Source organism: Bombina bombina, chromosome 5 (assembly GCF_027579735.1).
Source record: "Bombina bombina isolate aBomBom1 chromosome 5, aBomBom1.pri, whole genome shotgun sequence".
Classification (NCBI taxonomy): Eukaryota; Metazoa; Chordata; class Amphibia; order Anura; family Bombinatoridae; genus Bombina; species Bombina bombina.
Window position 1 is genome coordinate 431,982,840 of NC_069503.1, and position 18,349 is coordinate 432,001,188.

General features: G+C 35.2%; 1 protein-coding gene across 3 annotated transcripts in view; it reads right to left on the reverse strand.

The window, feature by feature from the left end:
* The window catches only part of LOC128660438 (collagen alpha-1(VI) chain-like), a 303,740-nt gene that overhangs the window by 24,374 nt on the left and 261,017 nt on the right, over nt 1-18,349 (reverse strand). For 2 of the 3 annotated variants that reach the window (XM_053714284.1, XM_053714285.1), the window contains 5 exons: nt 15,869-15,904; nt 14,172-14,234; nt 10,329-10,394; nt 7,641-7,676; nt 1,491-1,685 (listed from right to left, as the gene is read on the reverse strand). In XM_053714284.1, the coding sequence (XP_053570259.1) occupies nt 1,506-1,685; nt 7,641-7,676; nt 10,329-10,394; nt 14,172-14,234; nt 15,869-15,904 (381 nt within the window). In that variant the 3' untranslated portion in view covers nt 1,491-1,505. Of the gene's footprint in view, nt 1-1,490; nt 1,686-7,640; nt 7,677-10,328; nt 10,395-14,171; nt 14,235-15,868; nt 15,905-18,349 lie in introns of those variants that run through there. The other variant, XR_008402529.1, reaches the window with a different exon arrangement.

Sequence of the window (18,349 nt, forward strand, 5' to 3'; positions counted from 1 at the left end):
TGGTGGCATGAAATATACCAAAATGGGCCTAGATCATTACTTGGGGTTGTCTACTACACTACACTAAAGCTAAAATTACCCCAAAAAGCTCCCTACATGCTCCCTAATTAACCCCTTTACTGCTGGGCATAATACACGTGTGGTGCACAGTGGCATTTAGCAGCCTTCTAATTACCAAAAAGCAACGCCAAAGCCATATATGTCTGCTATTTCTGAACAAAGGGGATCCCAAAGAAACATTTACAATCATTTATGCCATAATTGCACAAGCTGTTTGTAAATAATTTCAGTGAGAAACCAAAAGTTTGTGAAAAAAATTGTGAAAAAGTGAACGATTTTTTGTATTTGATCGCATTTGGCGGTGAAATGGTGGCATGAAATATACCAAAATTGGCCTAGATCAATACTTTGGGATGTCTTCTAAAAAAAAAATATGTACATGTCAATGGATATTCAGGGATTCCTGAAAGATATTAGTGTTCTAATGTAACTAGCGCTAATCTTGAAAAAAAAATGGTTTGGAAATAGCAAAGTGCTACTTGTATTTATTGCCCTATAACTTGCAAAAAAAGCAAAGAACATGTAAACATTGTGTATTTCTAAACTCAGGACAAAATTTAGAAACTATTTAGCATGGGTGTTTTTTGGTGGTTGTAGATGTGTAACAGATTTTGGGGGTCAAAGTTAGAAAAAGTGTATTTTTTTCCTTTTTTTTCTCATATTTTATAATTTTTCTATAGTAAATTATAAGATATGATGAAAATAATGGTATCTTTGGAAAGTCCATTTAATGGCGAGAAAAACGGTATATAATATGTGTGGGTACAGTAAATGAGTAAGAGGAAAATTACAGCTAAACACAAAGACCGCAAAAATGTAAAAATAGCTTTGGTCCCAAATGGACAGAAAATGGAAAAGTGCTGTGGTCATTAAAGGGTTAAACCCTTACTGCCAGTATTATGCAGAGCAAAATGTAACCCCCATATTGCCAAAACACTGAGGAGGAGTTTAACCCATTTTTCTCTATAAACACACACTGTATAGGGGTTTAATGATTATCTTCATGTGCCCCTCCCCAAAAACAATATTGCATTCTATTCTCTGTCATGCATTACCAATATTTTTTTTTACCATAATATAATTTATTGTAATGTTTTAATTTAATACATACAATTTTTATACTGTAATACGATTATTGTACTTCAACTTACTATCAGTATTTGAAATAATGTATACCAGTGGGTTTAGTTTTATTTTTTCTTCAATTTAACCTTTTTGCTGCCAGCAAATATAAAGCATACTGACACCAGTGGGTTTAGTTTTTTTCTTTTCTTTCTTCAATTTAACCACTTTGCTACCATCACAAAGATGTACTAAAAGCATACTGACACCAGTGGGTTAAGCTTTTTTTTCCTCTTCAATTTAACCACTTTACTCTCAGCACAAAGATGTACTAAAAGCATACTGGCACCAATGGGTTTATTTTTTTTTTTTTTTTCTTCAACCTACTTTGCTGCCAGCACAAAGATGTACTGAAAGCATACTGACACCAGTGGGTCAATAATGATACAATTTACTGGTAAGTTAATTATTTGTAATATATGATGGGTAAAAAGTAAGTAGCTTTCATAGAAAAAGAAACACTTACAGCTTAGTTTTTGGATAATGTCAAGTATTTCACACTCCTGTAAAATATAAGATAATACTGAGAGAACAGCATCTCAAATTGTACAATGTAATTTGCAGAAAATGATACTCCAAACACACAACATAATTACTGAACTAAGCATAGATTAATAACCAATTTATACACACAGTTATCACCAAATAATGGGCCAGATTAGGAGTGGTGCGTTAACAGTTACAAGCGCGCGATAAGGGGTTTATCGCGGATGTTTGTGCGCGTCAGGTTTTTGCTTGAATTACAAGTTGAAAGTAAACGTGATCACTTGAGCGCAAGGGTAACTGTTTCACTAAACAAAAAAGTCTCACAAAACATATCAAAAATATTATTAAAAAAAATATTGCACAAAAATGTTATAAGGGCTCAAGGATATGAGGTCTCGAGTGTTAGAAAAAAAAGTATTGATAAATAGATTTATATATATATATATATATATATATATAAACAGAGAGCGGAGAGAGGTGTAAATACTGTTAAATAGTTCCAATATATATCATGGTGCAGCCCTCAAATTTAAATATATCAATAATAATGGAGAGAAGACTCAAAGGGTATCCAATACTATGCTTTGAAAGAAAGGAAAACAGCACTCGTAACTGAACAAAAAGATATATTTATTCTGCCCTCTGACAAAAGCAAATACCAATGAGCATACGAACACTTATCATATCAACCTGTTAAAAAATGTAAATGACTAAACGGTACCACTGCCAGTATAAGATGTAACAAACATTATACATTGTAAATACAAAGTTGTGTGTACAACGATACAGTGTATACATTTTCCAAAAAACACACTCTCAACGTAACACATAGAGAACCAGTACTAGAGCATAGCTAAAACAGTAGCAGTCCAGAACATAAGTCCCAGAGTGATTATGACCGCAGCGGGAAGCTGCACACTAGGTCAGTTACTCACATTCCACGGAGCGTTCTGCTTTGTTTATGAACAGCGGAACTCACAGTGTAGCCTGATCTTGTGACATCACTCAAAAGGATGGGCTAAATTCCAAGTAATATCCTCCAAGCAAGTGTGTTGGGGAATACTTGCCATAGGTTTAAACTGCCACCTTCCTTCTGCTGATTGAGTCTCCACTACAGAAGAGACTTGTGTAGAAACTTCACAAAGAGACACCAAAAAAAAGTGTAAGTGGCAGAGTCATCATCAGACATCAGGGAAAATTAATTCACAAGCGGATTGCTTCATCTGTATTGTGTATCCCAAAGAAATTTTCCAGCAGCATCGGTTTACACTGAACCCACTTTAGAAGAGCATGGAACACAAAAACCATAGGGTTAGCCGGTTTCCATACGAAACTTATCCTTCCTAGAGCCACATATATTAAAGACACTGCGTACACCTATGGGCCATACATCGGCACCTGGGATGTTTCATGGCTAATACCGAGGGTGTATTCAAAGTAGCAGCAGTAGTTCACCTGTGGGTAGTTCAGCGGTAGAAGGTAAAGTCCTTTACAAAAGCAAGACACTGTCCAGTGTCTGTCTTGTGAATACAACAGTGCACATCATGCCAACGCATGTTTCACCCCACCAACAACTTGTGCATACCGGAGCTTCATCAGGGCATAACCTCTAACCAGAAGGCTCCACGTTTTATAGCACCTTGATGAGATTACAGGTTAATTGGAAACCTGCTGAATAAGGTGGACAATATCACCTTTAGTATAATCTATACATTCATAAGCATTAACTTCCAATCGGCTAGATTACGAGTTTTGCGTTATGAGGGGTGCGGTGCTAACTTGCACGTTATTGTCACCGCTCACTTACCTACAGCGCTGGTATTACAGGTTTTACTAAACCCGGCATTATTAGGCAAGAAGTAAGCGTAGAGCAAAATTGAGCTCCATATCGCACTCCAATACCAGCGCTGCTTATGTCAGCGGTGAGCTGGTTGTACGTGCTCGTGCACGATTTCCCCATAGACATCCCTGAAAAGGGCATTTGGATGGGCATTGCCCTTAAAAGGGCATTTAGCTCTATTGCTGCCCAAACTCTAACCTAAAAATAAAACCCACCCAATAAACCCTTAAAAAACCTAATACTAACCCCCTGAAGATCCACTTACAGTTTTGAAGACCGGACATCCATCCCCAACGAAGCCGGGAGAAGTCTTCATCCAAGCCGGCAGAAGTGGTCCTCCAGACGGGCAGAAGTCTTCATCCAGACGGCATCTTCTATCTTCATCCATGTGGAGCGGGTCCATCTTCAAGACATCCAGCACGGAGCATCCTTTTCTTCCGACGTCTAATGAAGAATGAAGGTTCCTTTAAATGACGTCATCCAAGATGGCGTCCCTTTTACTTCCGATTGGCTGATAGAATTCTATCAGCCAATCGGAATTAAAGGTGAAAAATTCCTATTGGCTGATGCAATCAGCCAATAGGATTGTGCTCTCATTCTATTGGCTGTTCCAATCAGCCAATAGGAATTCTATCAACCAATCGGAATTCAAGGGACGCCATCTTGGATGACGTCATTTAAAGGAACCTTCATTCTTTGTTAGACGTTGGAAGAAGAGGATGCTCCACGCTGGATGTCTTGAAGATGGACCCGCTCCACGCCGGATGGATGAAGATAGAAGATGCCGTCTGGATGACCACTTCTCCTGGCTTGGATGAAGACTTCTCCCGGCTTCGTTGAGGACTTCTTGCTGCTTTGATGAGGACTTCTCCCGGCTTCGTTGAGGATGTATGTCTGGTCTTCAAAACTATAAGTGGATCTTCTGGGGTCAATGTTAGTTTTTTTAAGGGTTTATTGGGTGGGTTTTATTTTTAGTTTAGGGTTTGGGCAGCAATAGAGCTAAATGCCCTTTTATGGGCAATTCCCATCCAAATGCCCTTTTCAGGGCAATGGGGAGCTTAGTTTTTTTTAGTTAGATTTTTATTTGGGAGGTTTGGTTGTGTGGGTGATGGGTTTTACTGTTGGGGGGTGTTTGTATTTTTTTTACAGGTAAAAGAGCTGATTTCTTTGGGACAATGCCCAGCAAAAGGCCCTCTTAAGGGCTATTGGTAGTTTAGTTTAGGCTATGGGTTTTTTTATTTACTGTTTGTTTTTTTTTGTAATTTAGGTAATTGTATTTAATTTAGGTAATTTATTTAATTATAGTGTAAGGTTAGGTGTTAGTGTAAGACAGGTTAGGTTTTATTTTACAGGTCAATTTGTATTTATTTTAGCTAGGTAGTTAGTAAATAGTTGATAACTATTTAATAACTATTCTACCTATTCTACAAACTTGCCTGTAAAATAAAAATAAACCCTAAGCTAGATACAATGTAACTATTAGTTATATTGTAGCTAGCTTAGGGTTTATTTTATAGGTAAGTATTTAGTTTTAAATAGGAATTATTTAGGTAATGATAGTAGGTTTTATTTAGATTTATTTTAATTATATTTAAGTTAGGTGGTGTTAGGTTTAGAGTTAGACTTAGGTTTAGGGGTTAAAAAATTTAGTATAGTGGTGCAACATTGGGGGCGGCAGATTAGGGGTTAATAAATGTAGATAGGTGGCGGAGATGTTAGGGGCGGCAGATTAAGGGTTAATAATATTTAACTAGTGTTTACGATGCGTGAGTGCGGCGGTTTAGGGGTTAATATGTTTATTATAGTGGCGGCGATGTCGGGAGCGGCAGATTAGGAGTTAATAATTTTATTTTAGTGTTTGCGATGCGGGAGGGCCTCGGTTTAGGGGTTAATAGGTAGTTTATGGGTGTTAGTGTACTTTTTAGCACTTTAGTTATGAGTTTTATGCTACAGCTTTGTAGCGTAAAACTCATAACTACTGACTTTAGAATGCATTACGAATCTTGCGGGATAGGCTGTACCGCTCACTTTTTGGCCTCCAGAAAAAAGCTTGTAATATCGGCGCTATGGAAGTCCCATTGAAAAAAGACTTTACGCAAATTGCGTAAGCTAATTTGCAGTACAGCCAAGAAAGTGTGTGGGAGTGCTGTACCTACAAGACTTGTAATAGCAGCGGTAGTGAAAAAGCAGTGTTATAAGCCATAACGCTGCTTTTTTACTTATAACACAAAACTCGTAATCTAGCCGAATATCTTTTACATTAAGTTTACAGGAGACTGGCAAAATCACCCTACATTTGTATATGACCTATGCTTTATTCCTATAGATACAAAGTACCTCTAGTTTAATTTTCAAATTTGAACAATAATTATTTACGTACTGTAGCCATTTCAGTATATACATGGAGGAAGAAAACCTAGTTAAAAAAAGATGCAAATACAAACTTGTCATTTAAACCCTTAGGAAATCTACTGAGCCTAAAAAGCCATCTTAATTCCTTTTGTTATAAGATTCTATAATTATTATCACCACCTCTACCTGAAGTAATGCCTTTATCAATCGCTATGAATTTTAAGGATCATACCTCACTATTGTGACAATTAGCAAAATGTCTGGCAACATTAGTGTCTCTTGTATTTAGAATGTCATCCCTATGTTCCTGGATTCTATCCTTTATAACTCTCTTGGTTTTACCAACATAAAAGTTCAGGCAGGAACAACGCAATAGGTAAATGACCCCTTCTGATTGACAATTAAAGAAAAACCTTATGTCATAAGATTTAAACCCATCAACTGAAAAACTTGTTGTACTATCCATAAAAGGGCAATACACACAGTGGCCACAAGGGAAACTGCCTTTAATTCCCTTGTTTTTTCTCAGCCAATCTACTTCAGACGGTCCTTTAATAAATTGACTTTTTACTAATTTATCCTTCAAATGTTGAGCTTTTCTAGCAACCATTTGAGGCCTATTACCTACGGCCTGTTTAATACATTCATCCATGGTCAGAAAATGGCAATTTCTATTCAGAATCATGCATAATTCATTCCATTGGCTACTAAAAGTTGAGATAAATCTAATCGGTCCTTTCTCTTTTTCCCTTCTTTTATCATACAAAATTATATCTCTGGGCATACCTCTTGCTCTGTATAATGCCCTTTTGATACACCTATTTGAATATGCATGATTCTGAATAGAAATATTGGCATATGTATTTATGTGTTTATATGTGTATATATGTCTTTAAATACATATATACACATATAAATACATAAATACATATGTACACATACATATATAGACATTTTTTTGCCTGCCTTTTTTTTTCTAATACCTGAGATCTCATATCTTTGAGCCCTTATAACTTTTTTGTGCAATATTTATTTTAAAATAATATTTATTAGATGGTGTTATTATGAGTATAAGTGTACTTTTGTGATGTATTTTTTATGTGTTTTGTGATACTTTTTTGTTTGTGAAACAGTTAACCACAGCTCTGAGGTAGTGGTAATCAATTCTAGCATAAATCGCAATTGTGCTCAAGCCATTGCATTTACTTTCAACTTGTAATACCAGCGCAATTTAACCTGCGTGCAAATAATTGCGGAAACCTGATATCGCTTGCGCGCAAACGTTTGCGCTCCATTTTATTCTGGTCTTCAGTGAGCTAATATGTTTTAATTCATCTGATCTTCTATAGAGCTCATTAATTACTGGTGTAAAGCTCCGCAGATGTTAAATAGTTGAACCCAGACCACAGACCATTTGTACAGAGGAGTATGCATTGCTGCACAAAACATTTCCCTTTTAAATGTAACTTTATTTTGCAAATATTTGAATTAAGAAGATTATATCTTTTAAACAACCAACCTTAAGCTGTGACCAATGACAGTGACATAATTCTGTCCCTCGCTCCCCTTATTTATATTTGTTTGTCATTCCTTATTCCTCTATTATTCTCTGTTACCCATCACCACCCCTTACCCCCATCAGAGTCTCTGACTGGCTGCTGAGAACTTCTACTGTAAAGTATATTACTGTCATTGTTAATACAGTTAAACAAGCAGTTTATCTTTTCCCACATTCAGAGCTTGTGTATATTTTGCTTCCCCTCACAGGAACATTACATACATTTGGTCCTGGGAGTCCGGGCATACCAGGAGGACCCTGTGAATCAGACAGTTAGAGTCAACAATGCATCCAAGAGTTATAATGTCAACGTGCATACAGAGTAAATACAGGCAGTCCCTGGGTTACAGACATCCGACTTAAGTACAACTTGTACTTACAAATGGAGATAATAGATCTATATCACCAATCTTTCTTTCCAGGATAGCCCCAAAATACTTAAAATCCAATTGTCACAAGGACAGAAAGTGATGTGAAATTTTCTGAATAGGGGCACAGATAGCAAAACTAACTCCCCCCTATGCTATCCGAAACAAAAAAAAAAATGTTTGGCTAGAGTTTCACCTAAAAAAAGTGCCTGTTCCAACTTACATACAAATTCAACTTAAAGTGAATGTAAAGTTAGCTATATAAACAAAAGTGAAATGATAGTATTGAAAAAATGAATGAGAGTTTCATTCATGAAATCGTTAGTAGATCTTCAGAGATATTTATCTATAAATGCTACACGGCTAATAGCTGAATCTCCAGTTGGCCTTTTCAGAATTTATTTGACAGATGAACCATCGGCAATCAACAATTAGTTGATTGCAGATGGTTCATCTGTCAATCAAATTCTGAAAATGGCGACTGGAGCTTCAGCTATTAGCCGTGTAGTGTTTATAGGGAAATATCTCTGAAGATAAGTATCTACTAACGATTTCATGAATGAAACTCTCATTCATTTTTTCAATACTATCATTTCACTTTTGCTTATATAGCTAACTTTACATTCTCTTTAGGAACAAACCTACAGAACCTATCTTGTTTGTAAGCTGGGGACTGCCTGTTGAGGTAAAAAAACAGCTAAGTTTCTTTCTCTCTCCATCATTTAGACCAAGGTAAAATGTATTGAACTAATAAATTGAGAAATAAAATGCATGTACTGTAGTTATAAAGACAATGTAGGCAAAAAATATGCTGCAAATAATAGGTGTGAATTATACATTAAATTATTTTGTTTGAACATCTAACTATTCATTGCTCATTTCCTTAAGTTATGTTAAAGGACAGGGAAAAGCTTAAAGAGATATGAGAAGAACAGGTGGATTTTATTCAACACAGTAAGATCTAGTAAAACTGTAATGTAATTTGGATCACACTCTTTTAAATGGAGAAAAGGAAACACTGTATAACAATAGACTCACAAAGTGAAATTAAACAATTATGACTCACCTAACACCATATTTATAGCAGTTTATAGACTACCCAAGTCAGGACTTGACAAATCCCAGGAGCAAGAGAGTGATGGCCCTAAAGATTTTATTTGTGGCTCATAATTGTATTTCTTTGTCTGTCTGTCTGTCTATCAATATGAACCTTTATCTGGCTCCTAAAAAAATTAAATAGCTGGCACCTTGATATTCTTGCTGGTTCCTAAATGTAAAAGACATTTGTCCTCACCAAATTTAGGGAAAATAAAAATTTTAAAATTTTAAAACCATGCTTTATTTTCCAAAAAACATTCATGAAGTTTAATTTTGTTGAAAAAAATGTATTTATGCAGCTGAGACACAGTTAGGGATTATCATGGCTTGGGGTTAAATGTAGCCTGGAAGAGTTAAATGTTGAATTGTAAAATGAATTGTGCATTTTGATTGGTGGACACATTTGGGGGAGAGGTTGTTATGTGAAAGATGTGATCACATGTTTAGCCTTCATGCAATCATTGGGGTACTGAGAAATAAATACAATTTGTTTTGGTATATGGTTTCTTTCATGGCTTTTTTTTTTTCTTTTCAAGATTTAACGAATTAGTTAGAACTGTGGGTATTCATGGCCCCTATAACAGTCATAATTTTCTCTATCTGCATTTCAATAAGATGTTCCTAGGTGAGGAAACAAAGAAATAAATCCCTTACAAACCGTGCTATTTGTTTGATAGATATGTAGATTTCTATATGGTTATGTAATATATATGTATTCTTTATTATCCACCCGGAGCTTGATAAATGGGCCTCTAAGTGTAGGTTTAGTAACCTTCTATCTTCGTGTAAATCACATCAAAGTGATTATTATTCCTCATGTATAGGAACACAAGCAAATTGTATTAATTGTTGAAAAAAAACAAATTGATAGTAGCTGATGTGCACGAGTCACATGAAAAGGAAACATTTCAGAATACAAAGCAATGTTTCCATTTATGAAGCACATTAAAAGACATCTTAGTGATCATAGCACACATGATATAGTTAAAGGGACAGTATACACTCATTTTCATATAACTGCATGTAATAGACACTACTATAAAGAATAAGATGCACAGATACTGATATAAAAATCCAGTATAAAATGGTTTAAAAACTTACTTAGAAGCTTTCAGTTGAAAAGGCAGTTGGAAAGCCCACTGCAAGTGGGAAATAAGACACTCCCCCCTCCCCCTTCTTTTGCATATGAAAAGACCCTTTACACAAACAGGAGCAAGCTGGAGAAGGTAGCTTACGGTATTCAAATAAAACTTTGGGGCTTGGTTAGGAGTCTGAAAATCAGAGCAATGTTCTTTAAAAATAAGCAAAATTATAAATTTTTAAAAAAAACAAACTTTATGGGCTTTATAAATAGATCATCTACAAAACATTTATGCAAAGAAAAAATGAGTGTATAATGGCCCTTTAACATTTTCCATCAAACATTTGTACTGCAAATTTGTACCTGTTCCCCTGGAGGACCAGCATATCCCTTTTGGCCTTTTTCTCCTTCTTTTCCAGTACGATTATCCTTCAATTAAAACAAATATTAAAAGGACCACTAGTAGAGATGAATAAGTGGCAAATACATAATTAAAAGACAATGTAATAGCACTTAAAGGGACATTCTAGTCAAAATTGAATTGCATATAGATGAATTACATCTTTGAACAGAAACATATTTGCAATATACATGTATTGACAAAAATGTTTCTAGTAAGAGTTATCACTGTTTTAGCGTTAGCATTTTGCTCTGCATGTGCATGTGAAACATAGCTACATATTCTCAGTGCACCAACATTTTCAATATTGTAGCTGCTTAGAGCACCAGTGGGGCTTGCATCATGTCAGCTTTTAACAAATTGAGTCATTAACAGATAGTACAAGCACCTTAGGCTCTCTGAGCAAGTGTTGTGTTTAAAATGCTGGTGCACAGTGCATACTTAAATACAAATTTTAAACAACAATATTTTTTCAGAAGCATTTTTGCTAATACATGTATATTACAAAAAAGCTTCTGTTCTAAACTGAAATGCATCCATGGGTATTCCATTTTTGGCTGGAATGTCCCTTTAAATTTGTCCCTTTAAAGTAGTAGAATATTTTCTGGCAAATTTCAATGTTAATCCAATTCTCCCTCTCCCTGTATCATGTGACCACCATCAGCCAATCATAAAATGTATATACGTTAATACTGTGCACTTTTGCACATGCTCATTAGAAGCTGGAGCCTCATAAACTGTATATAAATGTAGAATGTGCACATTTTGATAATGGAAGTATATTGGAACATTTTTTTAATGCATGCCTTATCTGAATCATGAAACTTAATTTTGACTTTAGTGGCCCTTTAACATAAGTAGACATTTTAAAACGTTATATGGACATTCATCTATGATTTATATGAACATTCATCAAGATAAAGATATGTTATTTTGTAGGAGTATTGCTTTAAAACAACAATAAAAAACTGAACATTGTATTAGCTGTTTTACTTAATAGGAACGGGAAATACACAAGTTATAAAACAATTAGAAAAATACCAATGAAAAAGAGAAGATATCTCTGCTTTTGAGAATAACAGGCTTACAGAAATAAGTGTGCACACAGAGGTTCAAGGGCTAAACTACAAGGGGTGCAGGGGTCGCAATTGACCTGCCACTGCCTGCACTGATATCATGTGAGTGTGGCATGATGCTTCACTAGTGTCTCTGACTACAGGGGTTAGTGTTTATGTGTGTGTATGTATGTATGTATGTATATGACTGTGTGTGTATTTATGTATGTATGTGTGTGTATGTGTGTGTATGTATGTATATGACTGTGTGTGTATTTATGCATGTATGTGTGTGTATGTGTGTGTATGTATGTATGTATGTGACTGTGTGTGTATTTATGTATATATGTGTGTGTGTATGTATGTTTGTGACTGTGTGTGTATTTATGTATGTGTGTGTGTGTATGTATGTATGTGACTGTGTATGTATGTGTGTATGTATGTGACTATGTGTGTACTTATGTATGTATGTATGTGTGTGTGTATGTATGTATGTGACTGTGTGTGTATTTATGTATGTATGTGTGTATGTATGTATGTGACTGTGTGTGTATTTATGTATATATGTGTGTGTATGTATGTTTGTGACTGTGTGTGTATTTATGTATGTGTGTGTGTGTATGTATGTATGTGACTGTGTATGTATGTGTGTATGTATGTGACTATGTGTGTACTTATGTATGTATGTATGTGTGTGTGTGTGTATGTATGTATGTGACTGTGTGTGTATTTATGTATGTATGTGTGTATGTATGTATGTGACTGTGTGTGTATTTATGTATGTGACTGTGTGTGTATGTATGTATGTGACTGTGTGTGTATTTATGTATGTATGTGACTGTGTGTGTATTTATGTATGTATGTGTGTGTATGTATATATGTGACTGTGTGTGTATTTATGTATGTATGTGTGTGTGTATGTATGTGACTGTGTGTGTATTTATGTATGTATGTGTGTGTGTGTATGTATGTATGTGACTGTGTGTGTATTTATGTATATGACTGTGTGTGTATTTATGTATGTGTGTGTGTATGTATATATGTGACTGTGTGTGTATATATGTAAGTATGTGTGTGTGTGTATGTATGTATGTGACTGTGTGTGTATTTATGCATGTATATGTGTGTGTGTGTGTGTTTGTGGAACGAGCAAATTACAGACCTTGTTACTACAGCATGGGGAGAGGGGGTAAACAGTGTCCCTATATAGTACCACTATATACAGAACGGGGGGCTGGACTATGTCACAGACTACTGTGGTCACTTTATAAAGTACTGGGGCGGGTAGGGTCAGGCCAGCCATCTCACCGGCAGATTACAGACTGTGTCACTGACTCACTATATACAGTATTGGTGGGTTAAACAGTGTCACTATATACAGTAATAGGGGGTCAGATCATCTCACAGACTGTGGGCACAGGGTACCTCCTTTTGCAGACATGTAATCTGATTCACATTTTTTTTCTGTGTTAAATGTTAAAAAAAAAAAGAAGATTAGTATCAAATTCACTTTTTTTTTGGGGGGGGGGGTGGGGGCCCTTCTTAGATTCTTGCACCTGGGCCCTGTGGTTTCTAGTTACGCCTCTGCAGAGGTTCTTTCATGCTGCATCCAATAGTCTTTGCAGGATGATAGCAGTGCCTTGAAAATGTCACTAAGATGGTGAAATGATCATCAGACTAAGACAGGGATGTCACAGCATGGAGTGAGCCTGCTCTAAATGGCTGGGAGGTACTGTAGCAACAAGGAGGAAAGTGTGATGTTCCTGAATCATAGTAATTATATTTACACAAGCAAGAAAATGGTTTTACTCTATAGGTCCTTTTTAAGTTTGTACCCATAGTGACTTTTTGATGGATGCTTAGCAATAAAGTGAAGATTATTCTGAACCGGAAGTGGATAACTTTGAGTTTTAGAGCTATGCTTTATAAGCACATGCCTGGCTTTATAAGCACATGAGATGTGAATCCAACTATTGGGAGGAGAAGTTGAATACTCTGAGACATACGTATGCACCACATGCTGTATACTGAACTTCCAGCAATTGACCAAATGGATACATATCCTTTTAACAGGTTTTTAAAGTGACACTGTACTGTTAATGTGAGGGTAAACCACAAGAGCTTTGTCACAGATGTTGAACATATAAAGAATAAAGTGAGTTATCACTGTAATGAAAATTGGCATGTCTCATTATTCTAGGAGACTGGGCTTAAGTACTTGACCTGCATCACATCACAAGGGTAGATCATATTCATTATTTTAAAGACTTTTATTACAAACTGCACAATAAATATGCTTATACAGGCATTCAGACTTCTTTTAATATTTCAGAATTGATCTAGTTTAGAGAGAGATAAATAGATCTGTTAAATAAACCCTCTTAAACAGAATTGTTTTGGAGTAATAAGTTCTCCCTAAAAACAGAACCGGAATAACCACAAGCCCTCATTGGCATTTGCCTAGAGATAAATGCAAGGCTCTTCCATATGGTTATGGAACTCTAGTTGAGTTGAAAATGAGTTCAAATCAGAACAGCTGTGTTATCCCATCATGCAGATTAGTAACTCAGACCTATTGTATACGCATATCTGAGTGGAGAATATACATTTGTGGTTGAGACAATTTACTGGTGACTGTAATTTCTCCAAATGTAGTGGATTTACATGCATTAGCTCCATAGAAAAAATATAAATGAAAAAGTCACCACATGCTTGGGAGAATCCAAAGTGACATTTTCATGCTGTACTTACATCATCTCCTGTGTCTCCAGGGGTTCCTTGGTCTCCTTTCATTCCTGGGTATCCTTTGATTCCCTGTTTCACAGAATCAGTCGTTTTATATATTTAGCGTTTTATTTATATATTATAAATATAATATAGTTTGGTTTAGCCGTATTAGTCGTGTACCTTTTTTATTGGACTAACCTTTTTTATTGGACTAACATAATATTTAAAAAGACGCTTTCAGGAGATTTACTCACTTTCTCAAGTCAAGCAAAATATCATATATAGAAATTAAGAGGCCACTGCAAAATTATCGGTTTCTCTGGTTGTACTATGTATAGGTAAATGTTTGAGTAAATGATTATTTTTGTTTTATTCTATAAACTATTGACACCATTTCTTTTAAATTACAAATACAAATATTGTCATTTTAGAGCATTCATTTGCAGAAACCAATGCAATACCTGTTAATTATAAAATGTACCATGTGTGACATTATATAGCATAGCAACAGTGATATTTAAAGTTAAAATGACACTTTCATGATTCAGATAGAGCATGCTAATTTAAAAAAAATCCAATTTGCTTGGATTATCTAATTAGTTTTGTTCTCCTTCCTTGAAAAGCACACCTAGGTAAATTCAAGAGCAGCAATTCACTACTGCACTACCAAGATGCTTTAAACTAGCTCCCAGTAGTGCATTCCCGCTCCTTCAAAAAAGGATACCAAGAGAATAAAGCAAATTGTATAACAGAAGCAAAATAGAAAGTTGTTTAAAAAAATATTTTCTATCTGAATCATGAAATAATTTTTTTTGGGCTTACGCCACTTTAATAAATCATGTTATTCACAAGTCAAAACATTAGGAAGTTATGTGATAGCAATGCTTATTTGGTAAAACATGTCTGAGAGAGGCTGAAGGTTTTGTACTTTGAGGAACTAAGTTCCTTCTGGACAGAGAACAGAAACACTTCAGTAAACATGGCTGCTGCTGCTGGTGGGAGGAGCTGAAGCACAGTCGGGTTAGAGGGATAGTGAGATCCTCTAGTAATGGGCAGTAACACTTCCTACAATACACTAAATGCAAGCCTGTCAGCAGTCATGCTGTGTGATCACCCCGCAATATGTATAACACATACTGCTTACATTTCTTTGTGACTATTGCACCTTAAGTGGGTGAGACTCTGTGACAGAGGAGGATTCTTAGGCCCAAAGGCAACCATTCAACCGTTCACTGGATTTAATTTGCTTTTATTAACCAAAGTCTATAGATTATATACATATAAATACAGTGAGTGTGTGTATAAAACAATATAAATTGTGAGGGGGGGGGGTTGGAAGTCTTGGTGAGTTCCCACAGTTTTATTTGAAGGACTTGACCCCTGGGAAAGTGCCTATGTCTATCTATAGTTTATAACATCTTTACATATATCTTAGCTTTAGTTTTGTTCAGCTTGATATTTGCCATCTTGAAAATAGCTGCAAGGAGGGCCTGTAATGATATTTTCTTACAAGATCATCGCTATGAATTGATAAACAAACTTAAAAATGACAAGTGCTTCAAATACAGATAAACATTTAAATTTGTCCTAAACACATATGATGATGGTCATGCTGTTAATATGTAATGCAAGTTTGTATTTGAATCCAAGTGATGAGTTCATTAACTTAAATATTATACTTTAGATTACATATATTTATTCTTTGCAAAGTGAAAACTTACCTTTGAACCATCCGGACCTCTTAAACCAGGAAATCCCTGAAACAAAAAAGAGGTTAAAAAAGAGGTTGAATGAGGGATGAGCTGAATATGCCACAAGATGTTAGTTCCCAGAAATTGGCTTAAATTCACAGACGGTTGATGCTGACTAAGACAGAGGACTGCAAAGTGTGGTTGCCATCTTTGTTGGAAAAAATTATGTCCCATATAATTTGCGGAATTAAAGTGATTGTAAACTTTAATGAATTAAAGCCCAGGATAAAAAAAAAATCTTAAAAACAGGGGCACTTTTACGCATTACAGTTTACAAAGACTTTTATTTTTAAAAATACGTACCTTTGCGTTATGTTAACATAACACCAATCCTCTGCCTGCAGCTCCTGCTTTCTTTAGCGTATGTATGATAAATCCGGCTTCCTCCAATCGTTGCATGCCTTAAGAGCTGTCTATCCATTCAAAAATCAACTCCCTTCAAACTTACAAAAGGCACTAACAGGTTTTTTTATAAATTAATTATGTCCCGTGTCAGTGATATATCAATTGGTGGCAAAGTATCATCAAAGGCAGATGCTTTTCTCATTAAAAATATCATGACGTTTTTATCTTTCCCTACTCATTAACATTATGACATAGCTGGTCAATGACACTATGAATTTCACATAACTAGACTCATACAAATTATTATACATACTGTAAACAATTTATATATATTCTATGGAATATTTAGAAATGTTACAGTATGCATAATTATTTGTTATAATTATTATTATTATTATTAATATGTTTTTTAGACCTAAAGCACGAAACACGAAGCACGTTACACATGTTCTTCGCATAGAATTTATTTTTTTTATTATTAAATATATATTTCTATACATATCTGATAATGCTAATGTAAAATATATATCTATACCTATATTTATAGGAATATATATGGGTATAGTTATATACAGATATATATATATACACACAAAAATATATTTACAATACAAATAACATTGAGGAACATTGGAATGGGAAATATTAGTAACTCCTGTCCGGATAGTGCTTGAGCAATAAGTATGGTTATAGGGAGTTGGGTTTCCCTCACTTGAAAACCTTTTACTTTCAACTTGTAATACTTTCGCTACCCGATGAGAGCAAAAAGCTTACTTCTAGCAAAGTTTACACTCCAGTGAAAGCAGTAAATAACACGCCATTTGTAATCTGGCTCTAAATGTTTTATGGGTGTTTTGTTCACTTATCCTGCAATGTAATTCACAAAATTGGGGTTTTCACACTGGCCCAGAGAGACTGGAATATGTTTTTCAGAATAGAAAACCTGCAACATTCTACACAGTTCACTATCAATTAAAGTGATGGCTATACATTAATACAGCCATCTACAATGATAAAGAATCAACAATATAATGTGTTAAATATACACATAAGTTTATTATGTTAAAAAATGAAAACTAACAGAAATAACTATGAAGTGAAGATCAAGGGTTATATTTATCGATAAATGCTGAGAGCATATGCTGTCAGCATTTATCATTGCACCAATGCAATGAACTGCTGGTGCAATGCCGCCCCCTGCAGATTCGTGGCCAATCGGCCGCTAGCAGGGGGTGTCAATCAACCCGATCATATTTGATCGGGTTGATTTCTGTCCGCGGTCTCAGAGCAGGCGGACAAGTTATGGAGCAGCGGTCTTTAGACCGCTGCTTCATAACTTCTGTTTCCACGCTAGCCTTCATACGGAGCTTGATAAATCGCCCCCAAGTGTATTGCACAAGTAAACCTACAAATACAAATAAATTACAATTGATAGTGTTTTGAGGCAAGAGTGCTACTAATAAGTAACAAAAAAGTGAGGGGGCGCCCTATTTACATAAACTAAAACAATGTGATAAATATAGACCAATAATGGCTAAGAATAATTTTTCTTGATGTGTCAAGAGTTATAGATAAAAATATAATAGTATAATAAATAAGTGAATATATAAATGATATTAATTAATGGTAATATCAAATGTGGATAAACAATCACAAACTAGTCACAATGGTGAGATCAATACTCAGCGTCTGTATGCATATACATATATATATACACACATACATACACCCATGCAATTAACCACAATAGTAAACAATATGTATCTTAATAGCAAATGTGTAATGAAAATAATAACAATAGATAATTGAAATAAATAACAATGGTTAAATAAATATTATGGTGTATCAAAAAGCCTTAGGTAAAGAGGCAATATAGTTGCATTAAAGTCTCTGGAGAGGAATATAGGCAGCTATCTGTGAAGATCCAGGCCAGGATCCAGGAAACAGCAATCTAAAAAAAGAAAAAACAGAAGCGCCACATGGCCCAATATTGTTTGGTCCAAAATTGTAGATCTTAAGATAGACAAACAGACTCACATTTAGGAGAGCACCTCAGTTAGTGCTAATAGGGGCAGTCTGGGATCTATTCGGTCACCCAGAAGACCA